This window comes from Schistocerca serialis, chromosome 5, assembly GCF_023864345.2.
Source record: "Schistocerca serialis cubense isolate TAMUIC-IGC-003099 chromosome 5, iqSchSeri2.2, whole genome shotgun sequence".
NCBI classification, from domain to species: domain Eukaryota; kingdom Metazoa; phylum Arthropoda; class Insecta; order Orthoptera; family Acrididae; genus Schistocerca; species Schistocerca serialis.
In genome coordinates, this window is record NC_064642.1 from 165,192,716 (window position 1) to 165,215,739 (window position 23,024).

A 23,024-nucleotide genomic window follows, 5' to 3' on the forward strand; every position below is an offset into this window, starting at 1 on the left:
AGATTTTTATGGCCTGGTGCCTGGGCAGAAACATCTCAGATGCAGTAAATTTGGTCACCTGTTCACATGCCATTGTCGCGAGCATCTGTGGAAAGATTCAGTGACAATACTGGCACCAAAATGGAAGATAACATACAGAAGGCCAAAATACTGAATTCAGTCTTCTGAAAATTGTGATACTCTGAAACACAATATGGATATATGTAGAATTTAGCTATTATATTAAGTACTTATACAGAAAACAGATTACAACAAATTATACATGTGCATTGTAGGTTGACCTTATCGGTGAATGAATGGAAGAGGTTAAATAAAATACTCTGCATTGAAATTGTAAATTACGAATATGCTTTAAGTACTTTCCAAAGCTTTTGAAAAAGTTGAAAGAGCCTGTTTCATTATCATCATTGAGCAGACTTTCCTCAAGTTTCTTTCTGTGGATATAGGTTTCTAGTTCTTCATAAACCAACATCTGGTATCCTTTGTTCAATGTATGTAGTATCTTAAGGTTGCTTTGTAAGCTGCCAGATGGATGTCCAGTATTTTTTATGTGGGAGGCTACTGCACAATTGCATGGTGTTGTATCAGAAGGCACTGATGTGTTCTTTGAATTTGCTGTGGAAGTTGCAGCTAGTTTGATCTACAAACTGAGCTGGACATTTACTGCATATAATTTTATATATACAGGTGACAAAAATTTATCTTGGCATCTTTTTATGTTATGAAGTGGTCTGCAGCAAATTTTATTTTTTGTCTGGAATTAAATTCTTATTTTATGTCACTTGAAGATATTGGCAATTTTTCACGACATATTACTGAGAAAGGGGATGCATGTTAATGTATTTTCTGCTTCTAGAAGGTCACTTTGTTCATTTCCATTTTTTACTTTTTTAGCTACATTGTCTATTAGTATGAGTTTATACCCATTAGCTGCAGCTATTTGTTTTATGATTCTCATTTCATTCTGTAGGTTTTCACCACTCAGTAGGATTTTTAAGCTCTACAGATCACTGAAGGTGTGCTGCTAACTTTTGGATGTTGGGGTGGCAGGATGAAGCACATACGTTTGTGTCTGTGGTGGTTGGTTTCCTGTAATTTGTAAGACTTATTTGTCATCTTACTTGCAGATGATTAAATTAAGGAAGTTAACGGTATTATATATTTACTGCTCACAAGTGAATTTAATGTTCTTGTGAATTTTGTAGAAGGTTTGGAGGATGTCTTGGACATAATTTCTTATCGCTTCCAATGGTTAGAAATGTATCATCTATATATCTTCTGTAGAACTGAACTTTTTGAATACATGTTGACTTTTTTATTTTTTTGTGCTGTAGGTGGTTGAGGAATATTTCAGCTATAGTTCCTGCTGTGCTGGCAACCACAGTTAGCCCATTTATTTGTTTGCAGATTTTTCCACTGAAAGAGAAATAATTATATTTCAATACCAGTCATAAAAGGTTAATAAAATCTGTGATTTTTGCAGGCGAGAGCTACTTGAATTTTATTAGGTTCTTCTTAATAACAGCTACAACATCATGAGGGGGGGATGTTAATAAACACATTTGATACATTTAGAGAGATAATTTGGCATTTGTTAGTATTGAGTATGTCTTTTAGATCATGGGCAAATGAAAGTCTATTTTTTATTAAGTTACTTTCAAACACAAAGTTATCCTGTACGATCTTATTGAGTTTCTGTAGAAATTTACACCCTGGGTACCTTATGGAGTTTGAGATTGGTCTTGTGGAGCCATTTTTGTGAGCTATTTCGAAGGTATTTCGGAGAAGGGCCGTAAGTTCAGTTTTGAATTTGTTGGTAGGGTCTTTGTGTAACTGTATGATATTATTTTCTTCATAAAACTTCAAGGGTTTTTGGATGTGTGCATTTTCAAGTATAATAACTGCTTAGTTCCCCTTGTCTGCCTTTGTGACAAGTGCTTTATGGTCTTTCAGTTTATGAGCCGTTATTTATACGGTTTGATGCCAACTACATGTTTTAAGTTTGGATAGCTTATCTTTATGTCTGTTCAGGACACAGATGTACACTTTGTTAACAATGTCACTGATTTTGTACCAGACATGGTTGGAGGTAAAGCTTGGTATTTTATTTGCTAGTGCTACATGATTATGGTAGAGTTGTGTAATTAGCAAGTCTTTCTTTCCCTTGAGTGATTTTATTTCGGTATCTGGCCTTATTTTCTCAGCTTACTTTAAAATTGTGTTGCCAGCTCACTAGTTTTTTTGGACTTTCATTTTAATGTATTTTGGGATAATTCTGTATCTCTTGCATTCTTTGTTATAATCAGTACTAGGGGGTGGTTTTCATAAGTTTGGCCTACATTCTCTCATAATTACAAACATCTTTCATTGCCTTGCCTGGCATCCAAATGAATGTTTCATCTACAAATGACAGCATCATGAGGGTTGGGACTGTTGATAAATACAACAGGTACTAGGAAAGTTTTGTAATACAGTTTTACTTATTTAATTTTGTTTTGATGTAATTTCCACCACACTGAATACACCTCTCCATTCTCCGAAACCAATTCCTAAACCAGTTCTCCTAAGTTTCTGCAGTAGAGGGTAAGGCACACTCATTGTCCCAAGCCCTCAGGATCTCCGCAACACTTGAAAACTGCACTCCTTTCAGCTTCATTTTCACATATGGGAACAGTGCAAAGTCACATGGAGCAAGGTCTGGACTGCAAGGAGGGTACTCAAGAAGTTTCAGTACTGTACCCCACAAATATTCTGGTGCACGCTTTGGCGTGGTGAGCTGGAGCGTTGTTGTGATGGAGGAACCGAGTGTCCATTCTTGACTTTGGTTGCAAGTTCTTCAAAGGTTGGATGATTTTGGGCAGGCACTGGTCTGTGTACTTAGTGACCACTTAGTTGTGACTGTCTTCCATGTGTTCAAAACAACAGGCTCCATTAATTCCACTTGATTTGGGGAAAAAAGCTATCATTTTCTTCTTTACTGATCTGGATTTTCTGGCAGCTACAGATGTGTTGTCATCTTCAAAGACTCAAACTTTGTTTTGAGTCTTAGTCGGCATCTCATAATAGTACAGTCAAGTCTCGTCACCTGTCACAATGTTATTCATATACTGAGACTGTCCCTTAGAAAATTTCTTTAACATCTCCTGGCACAAAGTCACATGTTGCATTATTTGCTCTTCCATTAGTCTATGCGGCACCCAGACAACAAAGTTTCTTTACTTGCAAATTATCATGTACATTTGAACAAATTGCTGGTGCATTTAGACCTAAGGTATCTTCTATCTGCTTATAGGTCACTCGCCTGTCTTCGTCCAGCAGCACTTTACTGCCCCCACCTGTACCCCACTTTCCCTTTTCCTTCCCGCCCAGCCTTCTTATTACCCCCACCATCCAGACTGCTTCTCCCATCATGTGCAGTTGCTCGCATGCTGGTCTCGGAAGCCAGAGACAATGGTCATATGTGTGAGCTGCATTTGTGTGAATGTTTGTGTATGTATGTTGCCTAATTCAGAAGAATGACTTCTGGCTGAAGGCTTACTTGTTTAGCAGTCTTTTTATTGTGGCTGTCTGAAGATTAAGTAGACAACACACGTGCAGCTTACATACACACCTGACCACTGTCTCTGGCTGCTGAGACCAGACTGCAAGCAACTGTGCATGATGAGAGAAGCAATCTCAGTGATGGAAGCAAGGAAGAGGTTGGGCCAGGGAAGGGGAGGGAGAGCAGGTTACAAGTGGGGGACAGTAAAGTGCTTTTTGTGGGAGCATACAGGGACAAGGTGGAGAGTGGAAGAGCAGCTAGATGCAGTGACGTGGTTAGATGGAGGATGGGGTGGGGGTGGAAAAGGAGAAAAGTAAACAAACTGTGGGTGCGCTTGTGGAATAGAAGGCTGTACAGTGGGAACAGGGAAGAGGTAGGTGGGCGAAGAAAAATGACTAACAAAGATTGAGGCCAGGAGGGTTATGGGAGCATACAATAAATTGTGGGGAGAGTTCCCAACTGCATAATTCAGAAAAACTAATAATGGTAGGACAGATCCCGATGGCACAAGCTGTGAAGTAGTCATTACAATGAAGCAACTGGGTGGTCCACTTGTTTGTTGGCCACAGTTTATCAGTGGCCATTCATTCGGATAGACAGCTCATTGGTTGTCATGCCCACACAGAACAAAACTGCAACCACTGTGCTTCACGCTTCACTCTAAGTGGGTATGACAACCAATAAGTTGTCAGTCTGCACGAATGGCCACCGGCAAACTGTTGTGAAGAAACAGCTGGACCACCCACCCGTTGAGCACACCGCCCATCACAATGTTCTTCATTTTAAAGACTGCTTCACAGCCTGTGCCATCAGGAGCCCTCCCACCAACACTAACTTTTCTGCATTGTGCAGGTGGAAACCCTCCCTGTGGTTTATCATTTGTTCCTCTAACCCTCCTGACCTCAACCTTTGTTAGTCATTGTCCTTCACCCACCTACAACTTTCATGTTCCCACTCCAGCACTACACAGCCTTCTATTCCAATAGCACAGCCAAAATCTGTTTACTTTCCTCCTTTACCGCCCTCACCCTACCCTCCGTCTAACCTCCTGACTGCACCTAGCTGTCCCACCCCTCTCCACATTGTCCCTGTATGCTCCCACAAACAGCATTTTACTGTCCCGCACCCATAAACTGATCTCCCTCCCCCTCCCTGCCCCAGCCTCCTCCTTACCCCTCATCACATACATTGCTTCTCCCATCACACGCAGCCGCTCGCACTCTGGCTTCAGAAGCCAGAGACAGGGATCATGCGTGTGTGAGCTGCATTTGTGCGAATGTGTGGATGTATGTTGTCTATTTCCGAAAATGACCTTCTGTTCGAAAGCTTACATGTTCAGTAGTTTTTTTGCTGTGCCTATCTGTGACTCAACATCTCCGCTATATGGTGGGTAGCAATCTATCTTTTTCATAATATTGTTTTTATTCCTCCCTGGATTTTCCACTGTTTGAAGAGAGGATAAGTCATTTAAGTAAAATAAGAATAAAAACTTTTTAGAACCACTGGTTTAGAGGTACATACAGAAAATGTGATAAGGATCAGATGTAACAAAGTAGCTTGATGTCCTAGATTCATGCTAAAAACAATTAAACTGAGCTATGACACTGATGGCTTAAAATAGCCTGCACGATAGAAATAAAAAAAAAATTACATGAATGTCAGTATTATTCACCAAATTCTTCATTTCCTGATTATATGCACCTCAATATTTTCATCTCATCATTTTCGCATTTTTCACCTTACCTGAAAGTAAATTTAAAATGAGAAGTAAATAAAAAGGAAGAGTTACAGCTTCATGGAAGGCAGAAAGACAGTGTCCCAACAATGACGAGGTCATTAAAGGCAGATAACTTTGTGGACAAAAAACCATTGCAGATAAATCAGCATGGCTATAAATATAGAGGTGTGCAAATGGGTCAACAGGAGTTAAGTGCACATAAATAGAATTTCATGCTTCTATCTGTCTTTCAATCTGATAAGCCCTAACATCATTACTGGGTTTCATACTCTAATTTCAATAGTAATTTCTTGTAATTACCATCACTAATCTACTACTTCACCCTCCATCCAATTAAAGTAAAAATTTCACTCACACTTCTGAACAGCAAAAAAGTTTCTTATTACATAACTATCTCTCTGACACTATATTCTAAAGAATATTTTTCATTACTTTGTTCAATATTTTCTTTTGTTCAATCTGTATCATTCCAAATACGAAAGAAAGATGAAAATTTTTACTGGTTTCAAAGTTTTATTCCGTGTTCATTTCGCTATTTTTTAATATATTTCTCCTTTTCTTTTAGTTCATTAACTTTTACTCGCTATATCAGAATTAAATATGCTACTCTTATAGTGTACAACACTACACTGAACATGATCTCAAACAAAAGCCAAACTGCCAGAGGAGCAAACGAAACAGTAAATCATTGCAGGTATGGCAATAGGACAACAACACTGAAAAATATAGGCATTATTGTTAGGGATACACAATAAACTGCGATGATATTGACAACTAACTTAAAAAAATTCAGACACCTTACATATCAGAAATTTCATCATTTATAAGTGTGAGAAGTTCACACTTTGTCTTGTTTGTCTTTACATCAACCGCTAACCTTGTTTTATTATCTTATCAGTCACTTGATCCAGTAGTGAAAATAAAATAAATCATTTTATGTTAATAATGTAAATTATGTCAGTTGTGTTACTACAAAGGGAAAAGGCAAGCTAAATATGCAAATTTTTCAGAAAATGCACCAAAAATAACAATGTCCTAGGAAAATAATTATTACTGTTAGTAATTTAATATTTTATTGTCATTCAAAGGAAAGAAAGTAGGAATTACAATACCAACAAATTCCAAAAGTTCTTTCGACAAACAAATGGCAGTAACATGTTAGCTTGAATCAACATTAAATATAAAACCACAACATAAGCAAAAAAAATGCAATACATACTCATTATCTTACTTTCATCACCAGACTTTTCTTTCTGTGTTCTCTCATGAATTATTCGTCGTTCTTGTAAGGCACGACTTGGAATTAAACCTGCTCTCATATTTCTGTCTCCCTCTCTCCGTGCTTGCCACCTACAGCAAAAAATGGGAGAAAATTTTGTGAAAAGCTGTGGCCTCAAACTGAATAAGTGTCATATGATACTGATGCAATTACTGGAGGTAATGGATATTATATTTAATGGACTGTCTGTGACAAGTTCAGTATAGTTAAGAGCACAAGCTATGTTTGTGTTAGTATGGAGAAGTAAACTAGCCATGTCCCTTTCAAAGGAGGAGATTAAGTGATTTAGGGGAGCTAAAAGGAAAAGCCTGTGACATTATGACATACATGAAGACCATTCAAGAATTTTCACATACACAAATTCTTAGTTACAGTCATCAGCATAGTCTCATTGACTTTATTTATTATCAGTTCTGTAGAGTGCAAGGTTACAGGCTTATGGCTGTGAAATTTAACAAATGCAGCTTATATGATGATTTACACAACTACTGGAAGGACAGGTGTTGTAACATCTTTAACATATGCCAATAAAACATAACATCAATACCATAATTTAATGCAATTGAAAATCAACAAGAAGAAGAAGGTGTATCATTGCATAAGAAACTAAATTTATAAGAGGGCTGTTCAAAAATTCCAGAACTTTGTCCACAACATTTTTCTACGCTTACCTGTTACTTATTCCGCATGGTCTCCTTTGAAATATTCTCCTCCACAACTGATACACCACTCTCAATGCCATTTCCACTTCCTGAAGCAGTATTGGTAAGCCTCTTGCTGGATCGCGCATAGCGCCATCTGTGAATTTTCTTTTATCTCGTCTATCATTGCAAACCTTCGTCTTTTCAATAGTGTTTTCAACTTTGGAAATAAGAAAAGGACCGCAGGGACTAGGTGTTGAGATTATGGAAGATGAGGCAGCACAGTGATTTCGTTTTTTGTGCAATAGTCAAGCACCAACAAGGATGAATGTGCAGATGTGTTATCATGATGCAAGAACCATGAATTGTGTTGCCACATTTCAGACCATTTCCATCTCACATTTTCTCACTGGCATCGCAAAACATCCCGATAGTGCCACTGATTAACAGTGGTCTCTGTGGCATGAATTCATGATGAACTAATCCTTCACAGTCAAAGAAAACTATCAACATGGCTTTGACATTTGACCTGACCTAACATGCTTTTTTTTTGTCTTGGAGAACCTTTCTCGGCCCATTGTGAAGACTGAACCTTGGTCTCAACATCATGACCATAGACCCACATCTCATCAACAGTTATGATTCTCTAAGGGAACATCTCGTTCACATTTACGCGATCCAAAAGCTCTTCACATATTGCGAGGTGAAGGTCTTTCTGGTCTTGACTCATGAGCTGTGGGACGAACTTGGCAGCAACACGATGCATTCCAAGATGCTGTCAGGATTTCATGACATGATCCAACTGAAACTTTCCTTTCTTCTGCAATCTCTCAGACAGTCAGTCTTCAACTGACATGTACAATTTTGTCAATGTTCCTGACATGAACGTCATTTTTAGACATTGAAGGGTATCATGAACAAGGGTCAAATTTAACTTCTGTCCAGCCATTTTTCAACTTTGTGAACTATTCATATCACCGAGTATGTCTTAAGCACTCATCACTGTAGGCTTCCTGCAGCATTTGGTGCGTTTCTGTAAAGGTTTTCTTGACTTTCTCATGACATTTAATGCAGATGCATTGCTCCTCTAGACTTCATATTTGAACTATTAGAGAAAGCAGGAAAGTTATAACCAGTGAACAGAGAGAAAATACAAACCCTCAAATAATGAATCTGACAGTTTCTCGATTGATTATTCATTTTATAGCAATAACAAGCAGTTGTCAGCCTGAATGTTGAGTTGAATACCACACTGCTTTACTACATATCTACATCCACATCTGTACTCTGCAAATCACCATAAGGTGCATAGCAGAGGGCATGTCTCATTCTACCAGTTATTCGGGTTTCTTCACGTTCCATTCACGTATGGAGCCTGGGAAGAACGATTGTCTGAATGCCTCTCTCTGTGTGTGTGTGTGTGTGTGTGTGTGTGTGTGTGTGCAGTAATTAATCTAATCTCCCCCCCCCCCCCCCCCCACATCACCCCTTGTGAGGGATACATAGGGCGTTGTAGTATATTCTGAATCATCATCTAAAGCTGGCTCTTGAAACTTTGCTAACAGACTTTCTCGGGATAGTTTACATCTATCTTCAAAGAGCCTTCCAGTTCAGTTCCTACAGTATCTCTGTGACACTCTCCCACAGATCAAACAAACCTCTGATCATTTGTGCTGTCCTTCTCTGTATATGTTCAGTACCTCCTATTTGATACAGGTCCCACGCACTTGAGTAATATTCTAGAACTGGTCTCACAAGTGATTTGTAAGCAATCTTCTTTTTAGCCTGATTGCACTTCCTCAATATTCCACCAACCCACTTTACCCATGACTGAGCTTATTTGATCATTCCAGTTCATATCACTACAATGTGTTACACATAGATATTTGTATGAGTTGGGTGATTGCAACAATGACACATTGATATTATAGTTATTGGATACTATGTTTTATTTTTTCACGGCTGAAATCTTATCAAGACCTGACTGGATATTTCTTCAGCTTCTTTCAGACAGTACTTCATTAAAGATAACCACATCATATGCAGAAAATCTGAGGTTACTATTAACATTCTCTGCAAGGGCATCATATAAAACATGAACAGCAAGGGTCCCAACACACTTCCCCAGGGCACACCTGAAGTTACTTCTACATCTGATGATGATTCTCCGTCCAATGCTGTGTCCTCCCTACCAAAAAGTTCTTATTCCAATCACAAATTTTGCTTCATACCCCATATAACAGTACTTTTGACAATAAAGATAGTCAAATGCTTTTCGGAAATAAAGAAATACTGCGTCTACCTGACTGCCTTGATCCAAAGTTTTCAGTACGTCATGTCAGAAAAGTGCGAGTTGGGTTTCACATTATTGATGTTTTCAGAATTCATGCTGGTTGGCACTGAGGAGGTCATTCTGTTCAAGATGCCTAATTATATTCGAGCCCAGGATAAGTGCTAAGATTCTACTACGAACTCATGTTTTGCGGACTTCCTTGTAGACAAATATAGCTTTATTTTTATTTAAACGTCAAGTTCCTTGGGACCAAATTGAGGAGCAAATCTCCAAGGTCATGGAACGTGTCAGTACATGAAATTACAACATAAAAGTAATAACAGATAAAAGTAAAATGTTTATGAACCCAAAAGCCTTTGAACAAGATCCTGAACATGTGCTTTCCATAACAGTTTACTATCTATCTGAACACCTAGAAATTCGAACTGTTCAGTTTCAGTAATCATATGCCCATTCTGTGAAATTAAAATGTCAGGTTTTGTTGACTTGTGAGTTAGAAACTGTAAAAACTTAATCTTACTGTGATTTGGCGTTAGTTTATTTTCTACAACCCATGAACTTATGTCATGAACTGCACTATTTGAAACAGAGCAAATGTTGCACACAACATTCTTTACCACCAAGCTACTGTCATCAGCAAACAAAAATGTTTTAGAGTTACCCGTAATACTAGAGGGCATATCATTTATATAAACAGGGAACAGGAGTGACCCCAACACTGATCCCTGGGGCATCCCCCACTTGACTGTACCCCACTCAGACCCCACATCACAGCCACTCTCAACACTGTGAATAATGACCTTTTGCTGTGCTACTCCCCATATTCCATAATGGTCAAACTTCTGGAGCAATATTTTGTGATCAACACAATCAAACGCCTTGGTTAAATCAAAAAATATGCCTCGCGTTCAAAACAGAGGAAAGAGAATATAGCATTTTCAGGTGTTTAATGACTTATAAAGCTGAACCGTACCTTTCATAGCAAATCGTGTGATATAAAATGATCAATTTTCCTTACATACACAGCCTTTTCAATAACTTTAGCAAACACTGATGGCATAGGAATAGGTCTCATATTGTCAACATCATCCCTTTCTCTCTCTTTTTATAAAGTGGCTTTACTACCGAGTACTTTAAACGTTCAGGAAACTGAGCATTCCTAAAGGAAAAATTACAAATATGGCTAAATAAAGGGCTAACATGTGCAGTACAGTACTTAAATATTCTGCTAGGCACCCCATCATATCCATGAGAATTCTTAGTCTTCAGTGATTTCATTACTGACTCAATCTCCCCCTTGTTAGTATCACAGAGGAGTATGTCACACATCACTCGCAGAAAGGCATTTGCCAAGAGAGTTATATGATTCCCTGTAGAAACTAAATTTTTATTTAACTCACCAGCAATGCTCAGAAAATGATTGTAAAATATTGTACATATATCAGATTTATCAGTAACAGAAATATTTTTACCACAAACTGACTTTATATTGTCGACCTTGTGCTGCTGAGCAGATATTTCTTTCACAACTGACCATATGTTTTAATTTTATCCTGTGAATTAGCTATTCTATTTGCTTACTACATACTCTTTGTCTTCCTGATAACAGTCTTAAGTACCTTACAGTAAGGTTTGTAATGGGCTACTGTAGCTTGATTGTGACTACTTCTAACACTGTGATATAATTCCCACTTTTTTTTATTTTAACCTGTGATTTTTCCAAGAACTGGGCACTGTTTTTTGTTCGAGGGACCTACGATAGATCATCAGTAAAAGAGAGGCAATTCAGCAGCGAATTCAGTATGGAATCTGGCAGGGATTCCATCGGGCCCTGGAGGTTTGTTCAATTGTAATGATTTCAGTTGTTTCTAATCACCACTGACACTACTGCTTATATCTATCATCTTTTAAGTGGTACGAGGATTAAACTGGAGCAATTATCCTGGTTTTTCCTTTCTAAAGGAACATTTAACGAAAGAGTTAAGCATTTCAGTTTTTGCTTTGCTACCCTCAATTTCAGTTTGTATCTCATTTGCTACCTTTGGTGCCACTAACAACCTTTACAAATGAGCAGAATTTCTTTGTGTTTTGTGAAATATTATTTGACAGTATTCTGCTACAGTAGTCATTGTATGCATCATGCCTTGCTCTCTTGACAGTCAAACCCATTTCATTCAGCATCTCTCTGTCTATAGTTCTATGCTTTGTTTTGCACCTATTATGCCGTAGTCTCTGTTTTATTAGAAGTTTCTTTCCAGTGACTGTACACCATAGAGAGTTCCTCCCATTATGGACTGTTCTGCTGGGTACATATCTATCCCATGCATGCTCAACTATTCTTCTGAACCTGTGCCATAGTTCATCTACCTGCTCCTGTCTTGTGCTGAGATTTCATGTTTCTCGTTGACATATGGCACTACAGATTTTTTCTCTAGTTTACTGAACATATATATCCTTCTGCTTGTTCTAGTTGTCCTTTGTACTTTGGTAATCATTGTTGCCATAACCGTGTAATGGTCACTGATACTAGTTTTAATGTGGATATCCTCAAAGAGGTCACATCTATTTGTTGTCATTAAATCAAACATATTTCCATCATGAGTGGGAGTTCCTAACTACTTGTTCTAGCTAGTTTTCAGAGAAGGTATTTAGTAATGTTCCACAGGATGTCATCATGTCCACCACTAACAAAACTTAATTTTTCAAATTAATTGTTAGATGATGAAAGTCTCTACCAATGATTACACAGTTATTGGGGAACATATGTACAAGTGAACTGAAGTTTTCTCTTAAGTTTTCAGTTACATCAGGAGATGAGGCTGGCACATCTGACATGCAGTTTCAATTTCTATCTGAGGATCTCATCTACTGTGACAAATACACCACCTCCATTCCCCATTTGCCAATCCTTTCAATATACACTTAAATTTTCCCCAAAAATCTCACTGTTATCAATTTCTGGTTTCAACAAGCTTTCAGTACCTAGAATGTTAGCTCCATTGCTTTTCATGAGTGCTTCAATTGCTGGCACTTTGTTGCAAATGCTTTTGCAGTTTACCATTAGGGTTCTAATACTTGATATATGGTACTACTGGAGACAGTACACACGAGAAACAGTTTTTTTAGTCACAATTTTATGAAAAGGGAAGTTGCTACTCACCATAAGCAGAGATGCTGAGTCGCAGGTAGGCACAACAAAAAGACTGTCATAAAAAAAGCTTTCAGCCAGTAGGGCCAGTAAATGAAGAGGTAATACTGAGGTCTATCGACAATAATTTTTCCCTTGCCCCTTTTGTGAATGTAGAGGGAAAGGGGGGGGGGGAGGAGGGTAAACTGGTACCAGAAATATCCTTTGCCAAATATTGTAACATGGCTTGCAGAGAATAGAGTGGGGGCAAAACCATCCTAAGTGTGGTAGAATGTAAAAATGGATAAGGAAATGGTTTTGAGATTGCTTGGCAAACTGAAGTTTTCTCTTTAGACCATAAAAGATCTAAGCAATTTTGATTACATTTAGGTATGGAGCTTAAAATGAATCATTAAGATGATTTTGACAATGAGAGAGGGATTTCTATGACATATGGACAGTGCTTAGTTTTTGACTCAAGTGGCACACGTGATGGAAGATTAAAGCATCTGCCACACAATGTTTCCTGGTAGTGTGGAGTGTTAGGTTGAGTATGTATGGAATTAGACTGCACCTCCACTCATGACATACCTAGAATAGATTTTTGATAATTATTTAAGGTAACATTTTCCTTGTTGTTGCAATCTAAAATACGAACGTTCCATTATAACATCCAGCAGATTTACTAACCATGCAGGTATAAAGCTACATATTGTCTTCATGATAATTCCAATCATTTCACACTCAACAGATACAGATGCCTTTAGCATCACTTAGAACACTTAAAATAAGTAGAACTTAAGATTTCAATATTCAAAGAAAATTTTTCTGCATGTTGAAGCAGACATACCAGTAAGCATCATCCTGGCTGACAATGTGAAGAATATCTCCTTTCTTGAAATCCAGTCCTGCTTCTTTGCATGGGATGTATGGATCTGTAGACGATGTATAATCAAAATGTGCACGGACTCTGACTTTACTCTCACGCAATCCACTTTTGCTATCTGCAGGAACAAGCTTGAAAGTAATTGTACCCTCAGATGCTTGCTGAAAGCACACAACAACAACAAAAAATAATTACTTTCCAAAGCACTGTAGTTTCCCATTAAAAATAAAAAGCTTCTACTGATATCTAAGGGTTTAGAAGATGACAAAACATAGACAGTAATATGTCTCTTTGAACAAGTACATTTCAGTTTCTTATAAACAGTGGCAATTTGGTAATTGTCATTACTAAAAGTTCATGTGTATGGTTACTGAGTGTGTTTAAGTAAAAAGAGTCTGAGTTTTGTATATGGTTAACATATCACTATAATTGTTGTATGTAACTGTGCTGCAGCCATCAACCACATGGATGGTCGAATGGATGGATTCAAATTTTTGGGAACTGAACAGTTTGGTCACCTGCACCCTTTCTCAAGATCATGGTACTGGCATACGAGTAGTGAGTCTTGTTAAAATGAAAAGCAAAGACAATATCACTAAAATCACAGTAATAAAAAATTTCACATACAATTTCCAGCATACTGCTATTATACACCAATAGAATTAATAAATCAGTGGATGGCATTAATATGGCTAGTATCGTGAAACTAATAGGATGAAACAGCCACACCAAAACACATTAAAACTTTTTTCCAATTACATTGGGCAGGAGTCCTGACACCATACAAGATGTCAAAAGTTTACTTGCTATTATGTTGCAATCATTTAAAACTGGGAGTAAGACCCTTGGTAGACCAAAGGCGCCCCTCGTATCAGCATACAAAACACACAATATCGAAGCCTGATGCACATTGAGTAGGGCACTGTAAAGATTGCCTTCTGATGGATCTTCGTGTTGCACGAGTTAAGTGTGCGTCACTGGCAGTGTACAATACGAAGGTCAGTGAGAGTCACTTTGTTACTTCTTGGAGATCAAGAAAGAAACTGCACCATGGTTGAATAGTTGGTTTGACTGAGCACAGCTTCTTGCTGGACACTTCAAGCCATTGCCTTTCCCATTCAGCAAACACTCTTTTTGTAGCCCACGACATGACAGCCTGTAGGGGGTCATTAAGGTGAACTGTGGTATTTTCCTGGCAGACTGCTTTTGCTGCTCTGTCAGCTTCCTCATTCCCTTGGCTCCCATGTGTTCAGGGACCCAGCAGGCAGCCATCTCTTTCTTCTACCTGCACAAGAAGTGGATAGTGTCCTGGACCATCTGATTTATTCTATCTGTTGAGAAGATTTACTGAATAGCTTGCAGAGCACTGACAGAGTCCATGCAAGCAAGAAAGTTTCCTCCGCCAATGCCGTCTTGCCCCCCCCCCCCCCCCAAGAGCTCTGCAGAGTATGAGCACTGACTAGGTATGCAGATTACAATGATAAAATTTGAGAAGGTAACAGAACACCCAACACTGTCCCCTTGTTTTGAACTATTGACAAAAGCCACCATGAGCTTGCAAACCACCAATAAAATGCAGTTAAAAATCCTTCTTAAAATCATAGGCAGAGTGGTAGTCTTGTACTATATTATGTTCAAGTTAACAGCAGGCCTTTTCATCCAGGAAGGGTATTTCCTCCATCCCTGTTTAAGAATTGATATGTCTGCTATACCAGGTTGCTTGAGATAGTTCTTCACATGGACAGAAAAAAGTTTAGTTGCTGCATGGATTGTTCAGGCTCAATACTAATAACAGAATGTTTGGAGATGGACCTCACTTTGTATACATGCCACAGGAGTTCTCGCCAAATGGTAAGACACAGTTACCAGCCGCTGACTGGTGGGTTGATTTAATGATTACAGGGATAAAACTAAGGTGCCATTGGTCCCTCCTACCTCCAACAGGCAAGTCAACAAAGTACACACCAAAGAAGGCCCTAGTGTGTGAAATCCAAGAAAACCCCAAGCTCTACTGAAGGTCAACGAAGTCTAGAGAATAGAACAAGGAAGAGGAATTGGTTGGGGGGGGGGGGGGGGGGGGGGGGGGAGGTAGATGAGGTGCCCCATCAGGGAGCAGCCAGAGGCCACCAAAAGACAGAAAGTGCAATGGAGGACAGACCCCCCTGCCACTTACTAGACACCCCTCATCCAACAATACCAAAAAGAGACTAACAACACAGGCAAGACAAGAGAAGCACACGAAAACAGAGGAAGAACACAAACAGAACACACAAGAAGGGAAAGAAGAGCAAAAGGGGGTAGGGCAAGGGCTGGGCCAGACCAGCACGCCCGGACAGCCATTGCCCATTCAGAGCTGACGAGGCAACATAGCATCTTGCCAACCCCTCAATGGGCCAACAAGGCTGAGGCACCTCACCTTAGAGAGAGTGGTAACAATCCTCTTCATGAATAAACTGTAAAACCAGTTCAGCCATTAAGGCATTGTCGGCTGACACCAGGATAGTGAGGTAGGCGCATTACGAGTCTGCCACAGGATGGCTAGGTTAGAACAGTCTATGAGTCTGCCACAGGATGGCTAGGTTAGAACAGTCCTGCAAAATGTGGACCATCATCATACAGGCATCACAAAGACATTGGGGTGGATCCCTATGATGGAGGAGATGACAATGAGTCAGCCAAGTATGGCCAATGTGGAGCCAGCAAAGGATGAAAGAGTCCTTGCGAGAGGCCCATGTGGATGACCTCCACAAATTCGTTGTTTCCTTTACCTCATGCAGAGCTGGCAAAGGACGGTGGAGTCTTTGTGAGAGGCCCACATGGAGGATCTCCACTAATTTGTGGTCTCCTCTATCGCTTGTGACTTGCTCGGTGAAGTCAAAGTATGCCATTTTGTATTCCAAATCCTCAGAATTTGATTGTGTAATAGTGATCGAAAGTCCGATTCCATAAAACCAAACTCAAGAGGTGGCTTGTCAGTAAGGGGTTTGGCCAGCCTGTAAGTGAGTTCATTCCCTCGGATCCCAATGTGATCCAGGCTCCAGAAAAACACCCATCTAGCATCCACATTGTTTGAGGGCAGAAAGGGAATCCTGGGTAGTTAGGACCAAGGAATGGCAAGGGTAACTCTGATCAAAGCGTGTAAACAGCTCAGAAAGTCGCTACAGATTAGGAAGGAATTACTGGTGCACGAACAGGAATGCTCAAGAGCACAAGAGATGGCTACCAATTCCACAGTGAAAACTCTGCACCCATCTGGCAAGGAGCAGATTTAATTACACCCTGCATTATCATAAGCAAAGCCACTGTGACCAGTGACCATCAAGTCATCAGTATAGACTACTTCTTAACCCCACATCATACTGAGAATGGAGAAGATTGGTGGTGGAGGGCCTCAGGATGAGCACGTCTTTCGGACCTTGTGATAAGCCAAGACAGAGATGTGGACAAGGCATGCACCAGGAGGTGTACGTAAGTCGGCCTGGAGAAGAGATGGTAGATGGGAAAGCTGGAGTTAAAAAAAAAGGGAACGGATGAGGATGGCAATCATAACTCAAGACTTGGCCACAGTTGTGGGAGATGGATCTCACTATCTGCAAAGAGGATACAGTAGTTCGGGTACTCCAGGGTGCAACAGATGCGTAATGCATTAATGATCAACTGTCATTAGTGCAGAACCCACAATGGTGGAATCCTTGCCTCTGCTAGGAGACTGAACATGGGGCTCGACCGAAAGGCACAAGCTGCCAGTCACACAACACAATGGTGCATCAGGTACAGCATCTGTAACATCAAAGGTGATGCCGAGCCATACGCACAACTCCATAATCTAGATAGGACAAGACAAACTCTGTGTAGACTCATTATCAGAGTAGACTTGTTCACACCTCCAGTTAGTGTTGCGGAGAGGCTTCAAAGAGCGCTGAAGTGCGACCAACATATCCGCTAGTAGACGACGATGGGGAGGTCTTGTCAACCATCCATCAAAGACGACTCTAAAAACCGATGAGGGACTGGCCATCAAGGTACAGATCAAGATGGGGATGGACTGCACGGCAATGACAAAAATGTATAACCCATATCTTGGCAGCCAAAAACTGGAATCCATTAGTGAGAGCCCAAGATTGCACTAGGTGTATTGCTCCCCGTACCTTGTGTTCAGTACCACCCATTGCACAAGAATGAAAATAAATGCAAAAATCATCAGCATATAAAGAGGGGGACACCACAGGCCTCTCAGCCACCACCAGACCACTGACAGCCACTAAAATGAGAGGGCACTCAAAACACAACCCTACAACAAAACTAGGATAAAAATTTTATGTTCTGTTTTGTGTATCTATCGGCTGTACTGAGCTGAGGTAAGTACTGGCCAGCCCCTCTATCTCTTTGTTAGTATAAAGTGTATGTTGGTGCAGTTCAAATTATGGTGCCATGCACTTCCTAGAGTAAACGCCATCCTACACTCATTTACACTCTTAGCTTCGAGGTGACAAGAAATTTGTGCTATCAAGGAGAGGCTACAAAAATCAGGTCAGTAATATTACAACTGGTGCCCTACCATGTGAGGACCTGTCCTAAATTCCATCCAAACAGGCCTTGGTAGGCCTAATGGTACCAACTGGCCACCGTGTCATCCTCAGCCGCCGGCCGGTGTGGCCAAATGGTTCTAGGCACTTCAGTCTGGAACCGCACGACTTCTACAGTCGCAGGTTCAATTCCTGCCTTGGGCATGGATGTCCTTAGGTTAGTTATGTTTAAGTAGTTCTAAGTTCTAGGGGACTGATGATCTCAGATGTTAAGTCCCATTGTCCTCAGAGCCATTTGAAGCATTTTTTCATCCTCAGCCCACAGGCATCACTGGATGTGGATATGGAGGGGCATGAAGTCAGCACACCCCTCTTTCAGTCATATGTCAGTTTACGAGACTGGAGCCACTACATCTCAATCAAGTAGCTACTCAGTTTGCCTCACAAGGGCTGAGTGCACCCCACTTGGCATCAGCGCTTGGCAGACGGAATGGTCACCCATCCACGTGCTAGCCCAGCCAGACAGCATTTGAATTCGCTGATCTGACGGGAACTGGTGTTACCACTGTGGCAAGGCTGTTGGCGAGGAACTGCCCTACCCTGGCAAAATTAGACTCGTGTGTGTGTGTGTGTGTGTGTGTGTGTGTGTGTGTGTGTGTGTGTGAAGATTGTTGTACCATGGAACAATTAAAAAGAACTCAAGTGGTTAAGGACAGTGAACCATTTATTTACAGTGGCGAAGTGACTTTTGAAGTGTGAATTACATTTTTGAATGGACCAATGGAAATTAAAACTATGTTCAGACTCCAAATGGGAGAATACAAGGAAATTTTTGGAACAGTGCAAATTATTTTGAATGAAATATGGTAAGAAGCAGATGCCACTGTGGAGAGGACTTCGAATAATGGGAGGACAAAACTGCCTGATGTTATCATCAACATTATCTTGGCAACAACCAATCAGCGCAGAGCCCAGCAGTAAACAAACCAGCCTGGTATGGAACTACAGATGAGTTGGCATGGGATTTGTGTGCAAACGGCAAAATTATGGACAAATTGTCAAGGGCTTCACCCACTGCTCACTGTAATGTGAATGAGGAAGTTGACTGTTTAGAGCGAATGAAACAAATTAATGTTAAACAGGAGTTGCATGAGGAGACTAGCAATGTAGGGATGAGGAGGAGATTAGTGTTTAACGTCCCGTCGACAACGAGGTCATTAGAGATGGAGCGCAAGCTCGGGTGAGGGAAGGATGGGGAAGGAAATCGGCCGTGCCCTTTCAAATGAACCATCCTGGCATTTGCCTGAAGCGATTTAGGGAAATCACGGAAACCTAAATCAGGATGGCCGGAGACGGGATTGAACTGTCGTCCTCCGGAATGCGAGTCCAGTGTGCTAACCACTGCGCCACCTCGACTAGCAATGTACAGGAAGTGTCAGTACATAAGAATTTCTTGTCGGTAGTGATGGAGTTTACAGATGAATTGAATTCAAAAGGCCACAAAAGCAGCAGTGACATTACTGGTTTAAGACTAGATATGAACAAAAGCAGTGATAACATTATAAAAGATTGGTAGTTTAAAAACTAGAAGAAAAAAATGACGTTCCTACATTAAAGTCAGATTTGGACAAACAGAATCAGTGAAAAATGGTTTTGAAAACAAATTAGAAAAGGCAACTAAAGCTATGGCTATAAAAATAAAGACTGCTAGAACTGTGAAACTTTAAGAGATAGAATTGTACAATATTGTGAAAAGAGGATGGAAGCTGTTTCTGGTTCCTGCCAGCAATCAGACAGCTTGCTTGGTTAGTTTGGGGGAAAGGGGACCAAGCAGTGAGGTCATAGGTTCCATTGGATGAGGGAAGGACAGGGAAGGAAGTCAGCCATGACCTTTCACAGGAACATTTGCCTGAGCAATTTGGGAAAATCACAGAAAACCTAAATCAGGATAGCTCGATATGGGTTTAAACCACCGTGCTCCAGAATGCGAGTCCAGTCTGTTAACCACTGCGCCACCTCGCTCAGTAAATCAGGCAGCCTTCAAGAAGTTTTGTTCTGAAAATAAGAACAAATTGGAAGCTCAAACTGAAAAAACCAAAACAGATCTGGGTAACGAAATATGGACAGTAGGAAGGAAAGTAAAAAGAAGTGTCAGATTACTACTGAAAACGGGAAGTAAACGAAAGCACAGATTTCAAGTTTGTTGAAACCAAAAAGAAACTCAGTAAAGTTCAAAATGTCAAACATAGTGTCCGTACTGTGTCTAATGGAGTTTCTTTTGATAGGTGTTAAAAGTTTAATCATTTTGGACTCTATCATAATGTACAATCTCTTGATTTTATCAGAGAATTTAATGATATGATTGAGAAGTGGAGTGATAAGAAGAAAATGTCTCTTGTGTGGGGTTTCATAAAGGCAGATTTTTATGGTTGGACAGCTGAAGCTGCAGAACAATGTGATTTTTGGAAGAGTTTAAAAAATTATTTCTGGAGGAGTACTGGTCTAAAGATGAGCAGCAAATGATTGTGAGTGAATTTTTGGGTGGTGGTATGTATGGTCCAAGGAGAGGTACTATAAAAGTTTTCATCAGAATTGTATTAACAAATGTAAGTACTCAGACAAGGAGCTAGGCAGTGAATCTATACTCATAGGATTGGAGAACAAACTTCCACAGAGTTAGGGAATTGATTTCGCCTGCTGCTAAGAGCAATATTAATGATTTTTTTGGACTATGTGCGAAAAGTAGGAAAGTCAGACCTGTAATAGAAGACAATGTGAGAAATTCTAAAGATAGGAACAAACGAAGGAGTGATTGGCAGGTGAAAAGAGTCAGTAGAGCAGGTTATGGAAAAAACTGTGGAGGTACAAGGACTAATTGTGTGTAAATAGGCAAAAATGAAAATAGAAATGACAGGAGAAATTCCAGTGATAGGAGTATGGAGAATGGCGTTTATAGAGCCAACTTGGAAAACTGAAATTTGCTCCATTTGGAGCTGCACTTACGAAGGACATAGAAAAGAGCAATTTGTAAATAAATATGTAGCAAGGCTCAGCTATACCGAAGTGCATAGAGAGATTGAAATAAGCAGAGAGCTTAAATCATGATGTTATGCAAAGGTATTTCCAGTAGTGAGAAGCCTAAAATGTCGAAAGAAGTAGACCTAATGACAGAGTAAACTAAAGAGGCAGAAAATTTTTCAACTCTTCAGCATACAAAATACTATCAAAATGGTTTTCTGAATGCTATGAGAAAGTGTAAGCAAACTAAAGAGCTTAAGTGTCTAGCTGCAAGGTTAAGTAGAGAAGAAAGGAAACAGATGATCAGCCAAGAATTTGACGACAGTGATAGCGACACTAAAGGTAGTTCAAATGATGCTAGAGATAGCAAAAGAATAAGTAGTGTTGAAGAAGATGAGGAGGATGAAGTATTTGAATTTGTTCATGATGATGAAGCAAATAAGTTGAGTAAAGAAATAGCAAATGTTGTTAACGAGAAAAGTCATAATGAGGAGAAATTAGAAAATGAACAAGAAATAGCTAGGGAATGGAATTGTGCTATGTGTGCTATAGGTTTGGTAATCAGTATGACTGTTTACCTAGGGAAAGGATTAATGAGAATTTGTTACATGAAGAAGATACAAAGGTAAGTGACAGAGAGATACGGCAACCAGCAATTTTGGCTAATGTTCAAGGTTTTTCTGTTAAATGTTTACTGGACAGTGGGAGTGAATTGAATGGGGATTCCCAGATGTTTTTGAATCACTTAAAGACAAAGAAGGGGTAGCAATGATTCATGTTTCAGGAATTCAAATTATAGTTGCCAACGGAAAGTTGTACAGAAGTTTTAAACATTTTTGTTAGGTGACTGTTAACAACCGTCAAGTAATTCATGAAACACATATCTGACCATCAGTTGCTTAGTGAAAACTTTAAAGCATCCTTTGGTTTCAGTCATAGACCATCATTACCAGATATAAGGTTCAAGTAAATAAATCTCTCATGTCATTCTTTGACACTGGTTACATCTCAATAGATTCCAGTAAATTAAGTTCTTTAAAGGACATTTATGGGTGCATTCAACAGTGACATCAGTTAACAGGACAGTATACGTAGTGTACAGAGTGTATATAATGTCCTGTGACCTGATGTCACTATTGGATGCACCCATAAATGTCCTGTGAAGAACTTACTATAGTGCGATTTATTAAGAATAATAACACCTGAGATATATTGACTGTCAAATGTTTTTACTCGAATCTTATAACCGATGATGGTGGTCTAAGACTGAAACCAGGTTTTCAATAAAACAGCTGATGGTCAAATACGCATTTCATGAATGTACAAAAACATTAAGCAAGTTCAGCTGAATTTTCCATTGGTGTTTGGCAGAACACGATAATTATGTTAAAAAAGAAAATACTACATAACGTTCTGCAATTTTAGGTACAGTGTTTTGGGTAAATAGGATGTCAATATTGATTTTGCTGCGGAAAATTTAGCTTTGAGTGTAATAAAAACTCATATGAAATGACTTTTCTAGAAAAAAAAAACTGGTTACAGAGAAATATGAGAAGTCATATTTTCCACTGAGATACTTAATTACTGTAAGGGACAGCATGGTAAGGGTGGGGAAGGTACAAATGCTGTCTCTGGGAGTGGGCATGGATGAGCCAGGAACAGGATGGTGAGCTGCTAGGTGCAGCATTGTGAAGAATTCATTTGCTGTACTGAAGGGGGGGAGGGGACAGTGACAAGGGAATAGTATAGAAGGTGAAAAGACTATGCAGGTACACTGGTGGGGTAAAAGACTTGTGTATGGCTGCAACAGCATCCGGGAAGGGGACATGCAGTTGGATACAAGGATTATTGGAAGCTGAGGACATGAGGGTTAAGAGAATAATGGATATGTTGTAAAGAGAGTCCCCAAATGCACAATTCAGAGAAGCTGGTGTGGGTGTAAAGAACACAGATGACACAGGCTGTGAAACAATTG

At 39.7% G+C, this 23,024-nt stretch overlaps 1 protein-coding gene across 11 annotated transcripts in view; it reads right to left on the reverse strand.

Moving 5' to 3' along the window:
* LOC126481648 (MAGUK p55 subfamily member 7) overlaps nucleotides 1-23,024 on the reverse strand; it is a 270,264-nt gene that overhangs the window by 144,117 nt on the left and 103,123 nt on the right. For 6 of the 11 annotated variants that reach the window (XM_050105560.1, XM_050105565.1, XM_050105564.1 and 3 more), the window contains 2 exons: nucleotides 13,470-13,666; nucleotides 6,499-6,629 (listed from right to left, as the gene is read on the reverse strand). In XM_050105560.1, coding sequence (XP_049961517.1) covers nucleotides 6,499-6,629; nucleotides 13,470-13,666 — 328 coding nt within the window. The remainder of the gene's footprint in view (nucleotides 1-6,498; nucleotides 6,630-13,469; nucleotides 13,667-23,024) is intronic. The other 5 variants (XM_050105568.1, XM_050105567.1, XM_050105566.1 and 2 more) reach the window with 1 other exon arrangement.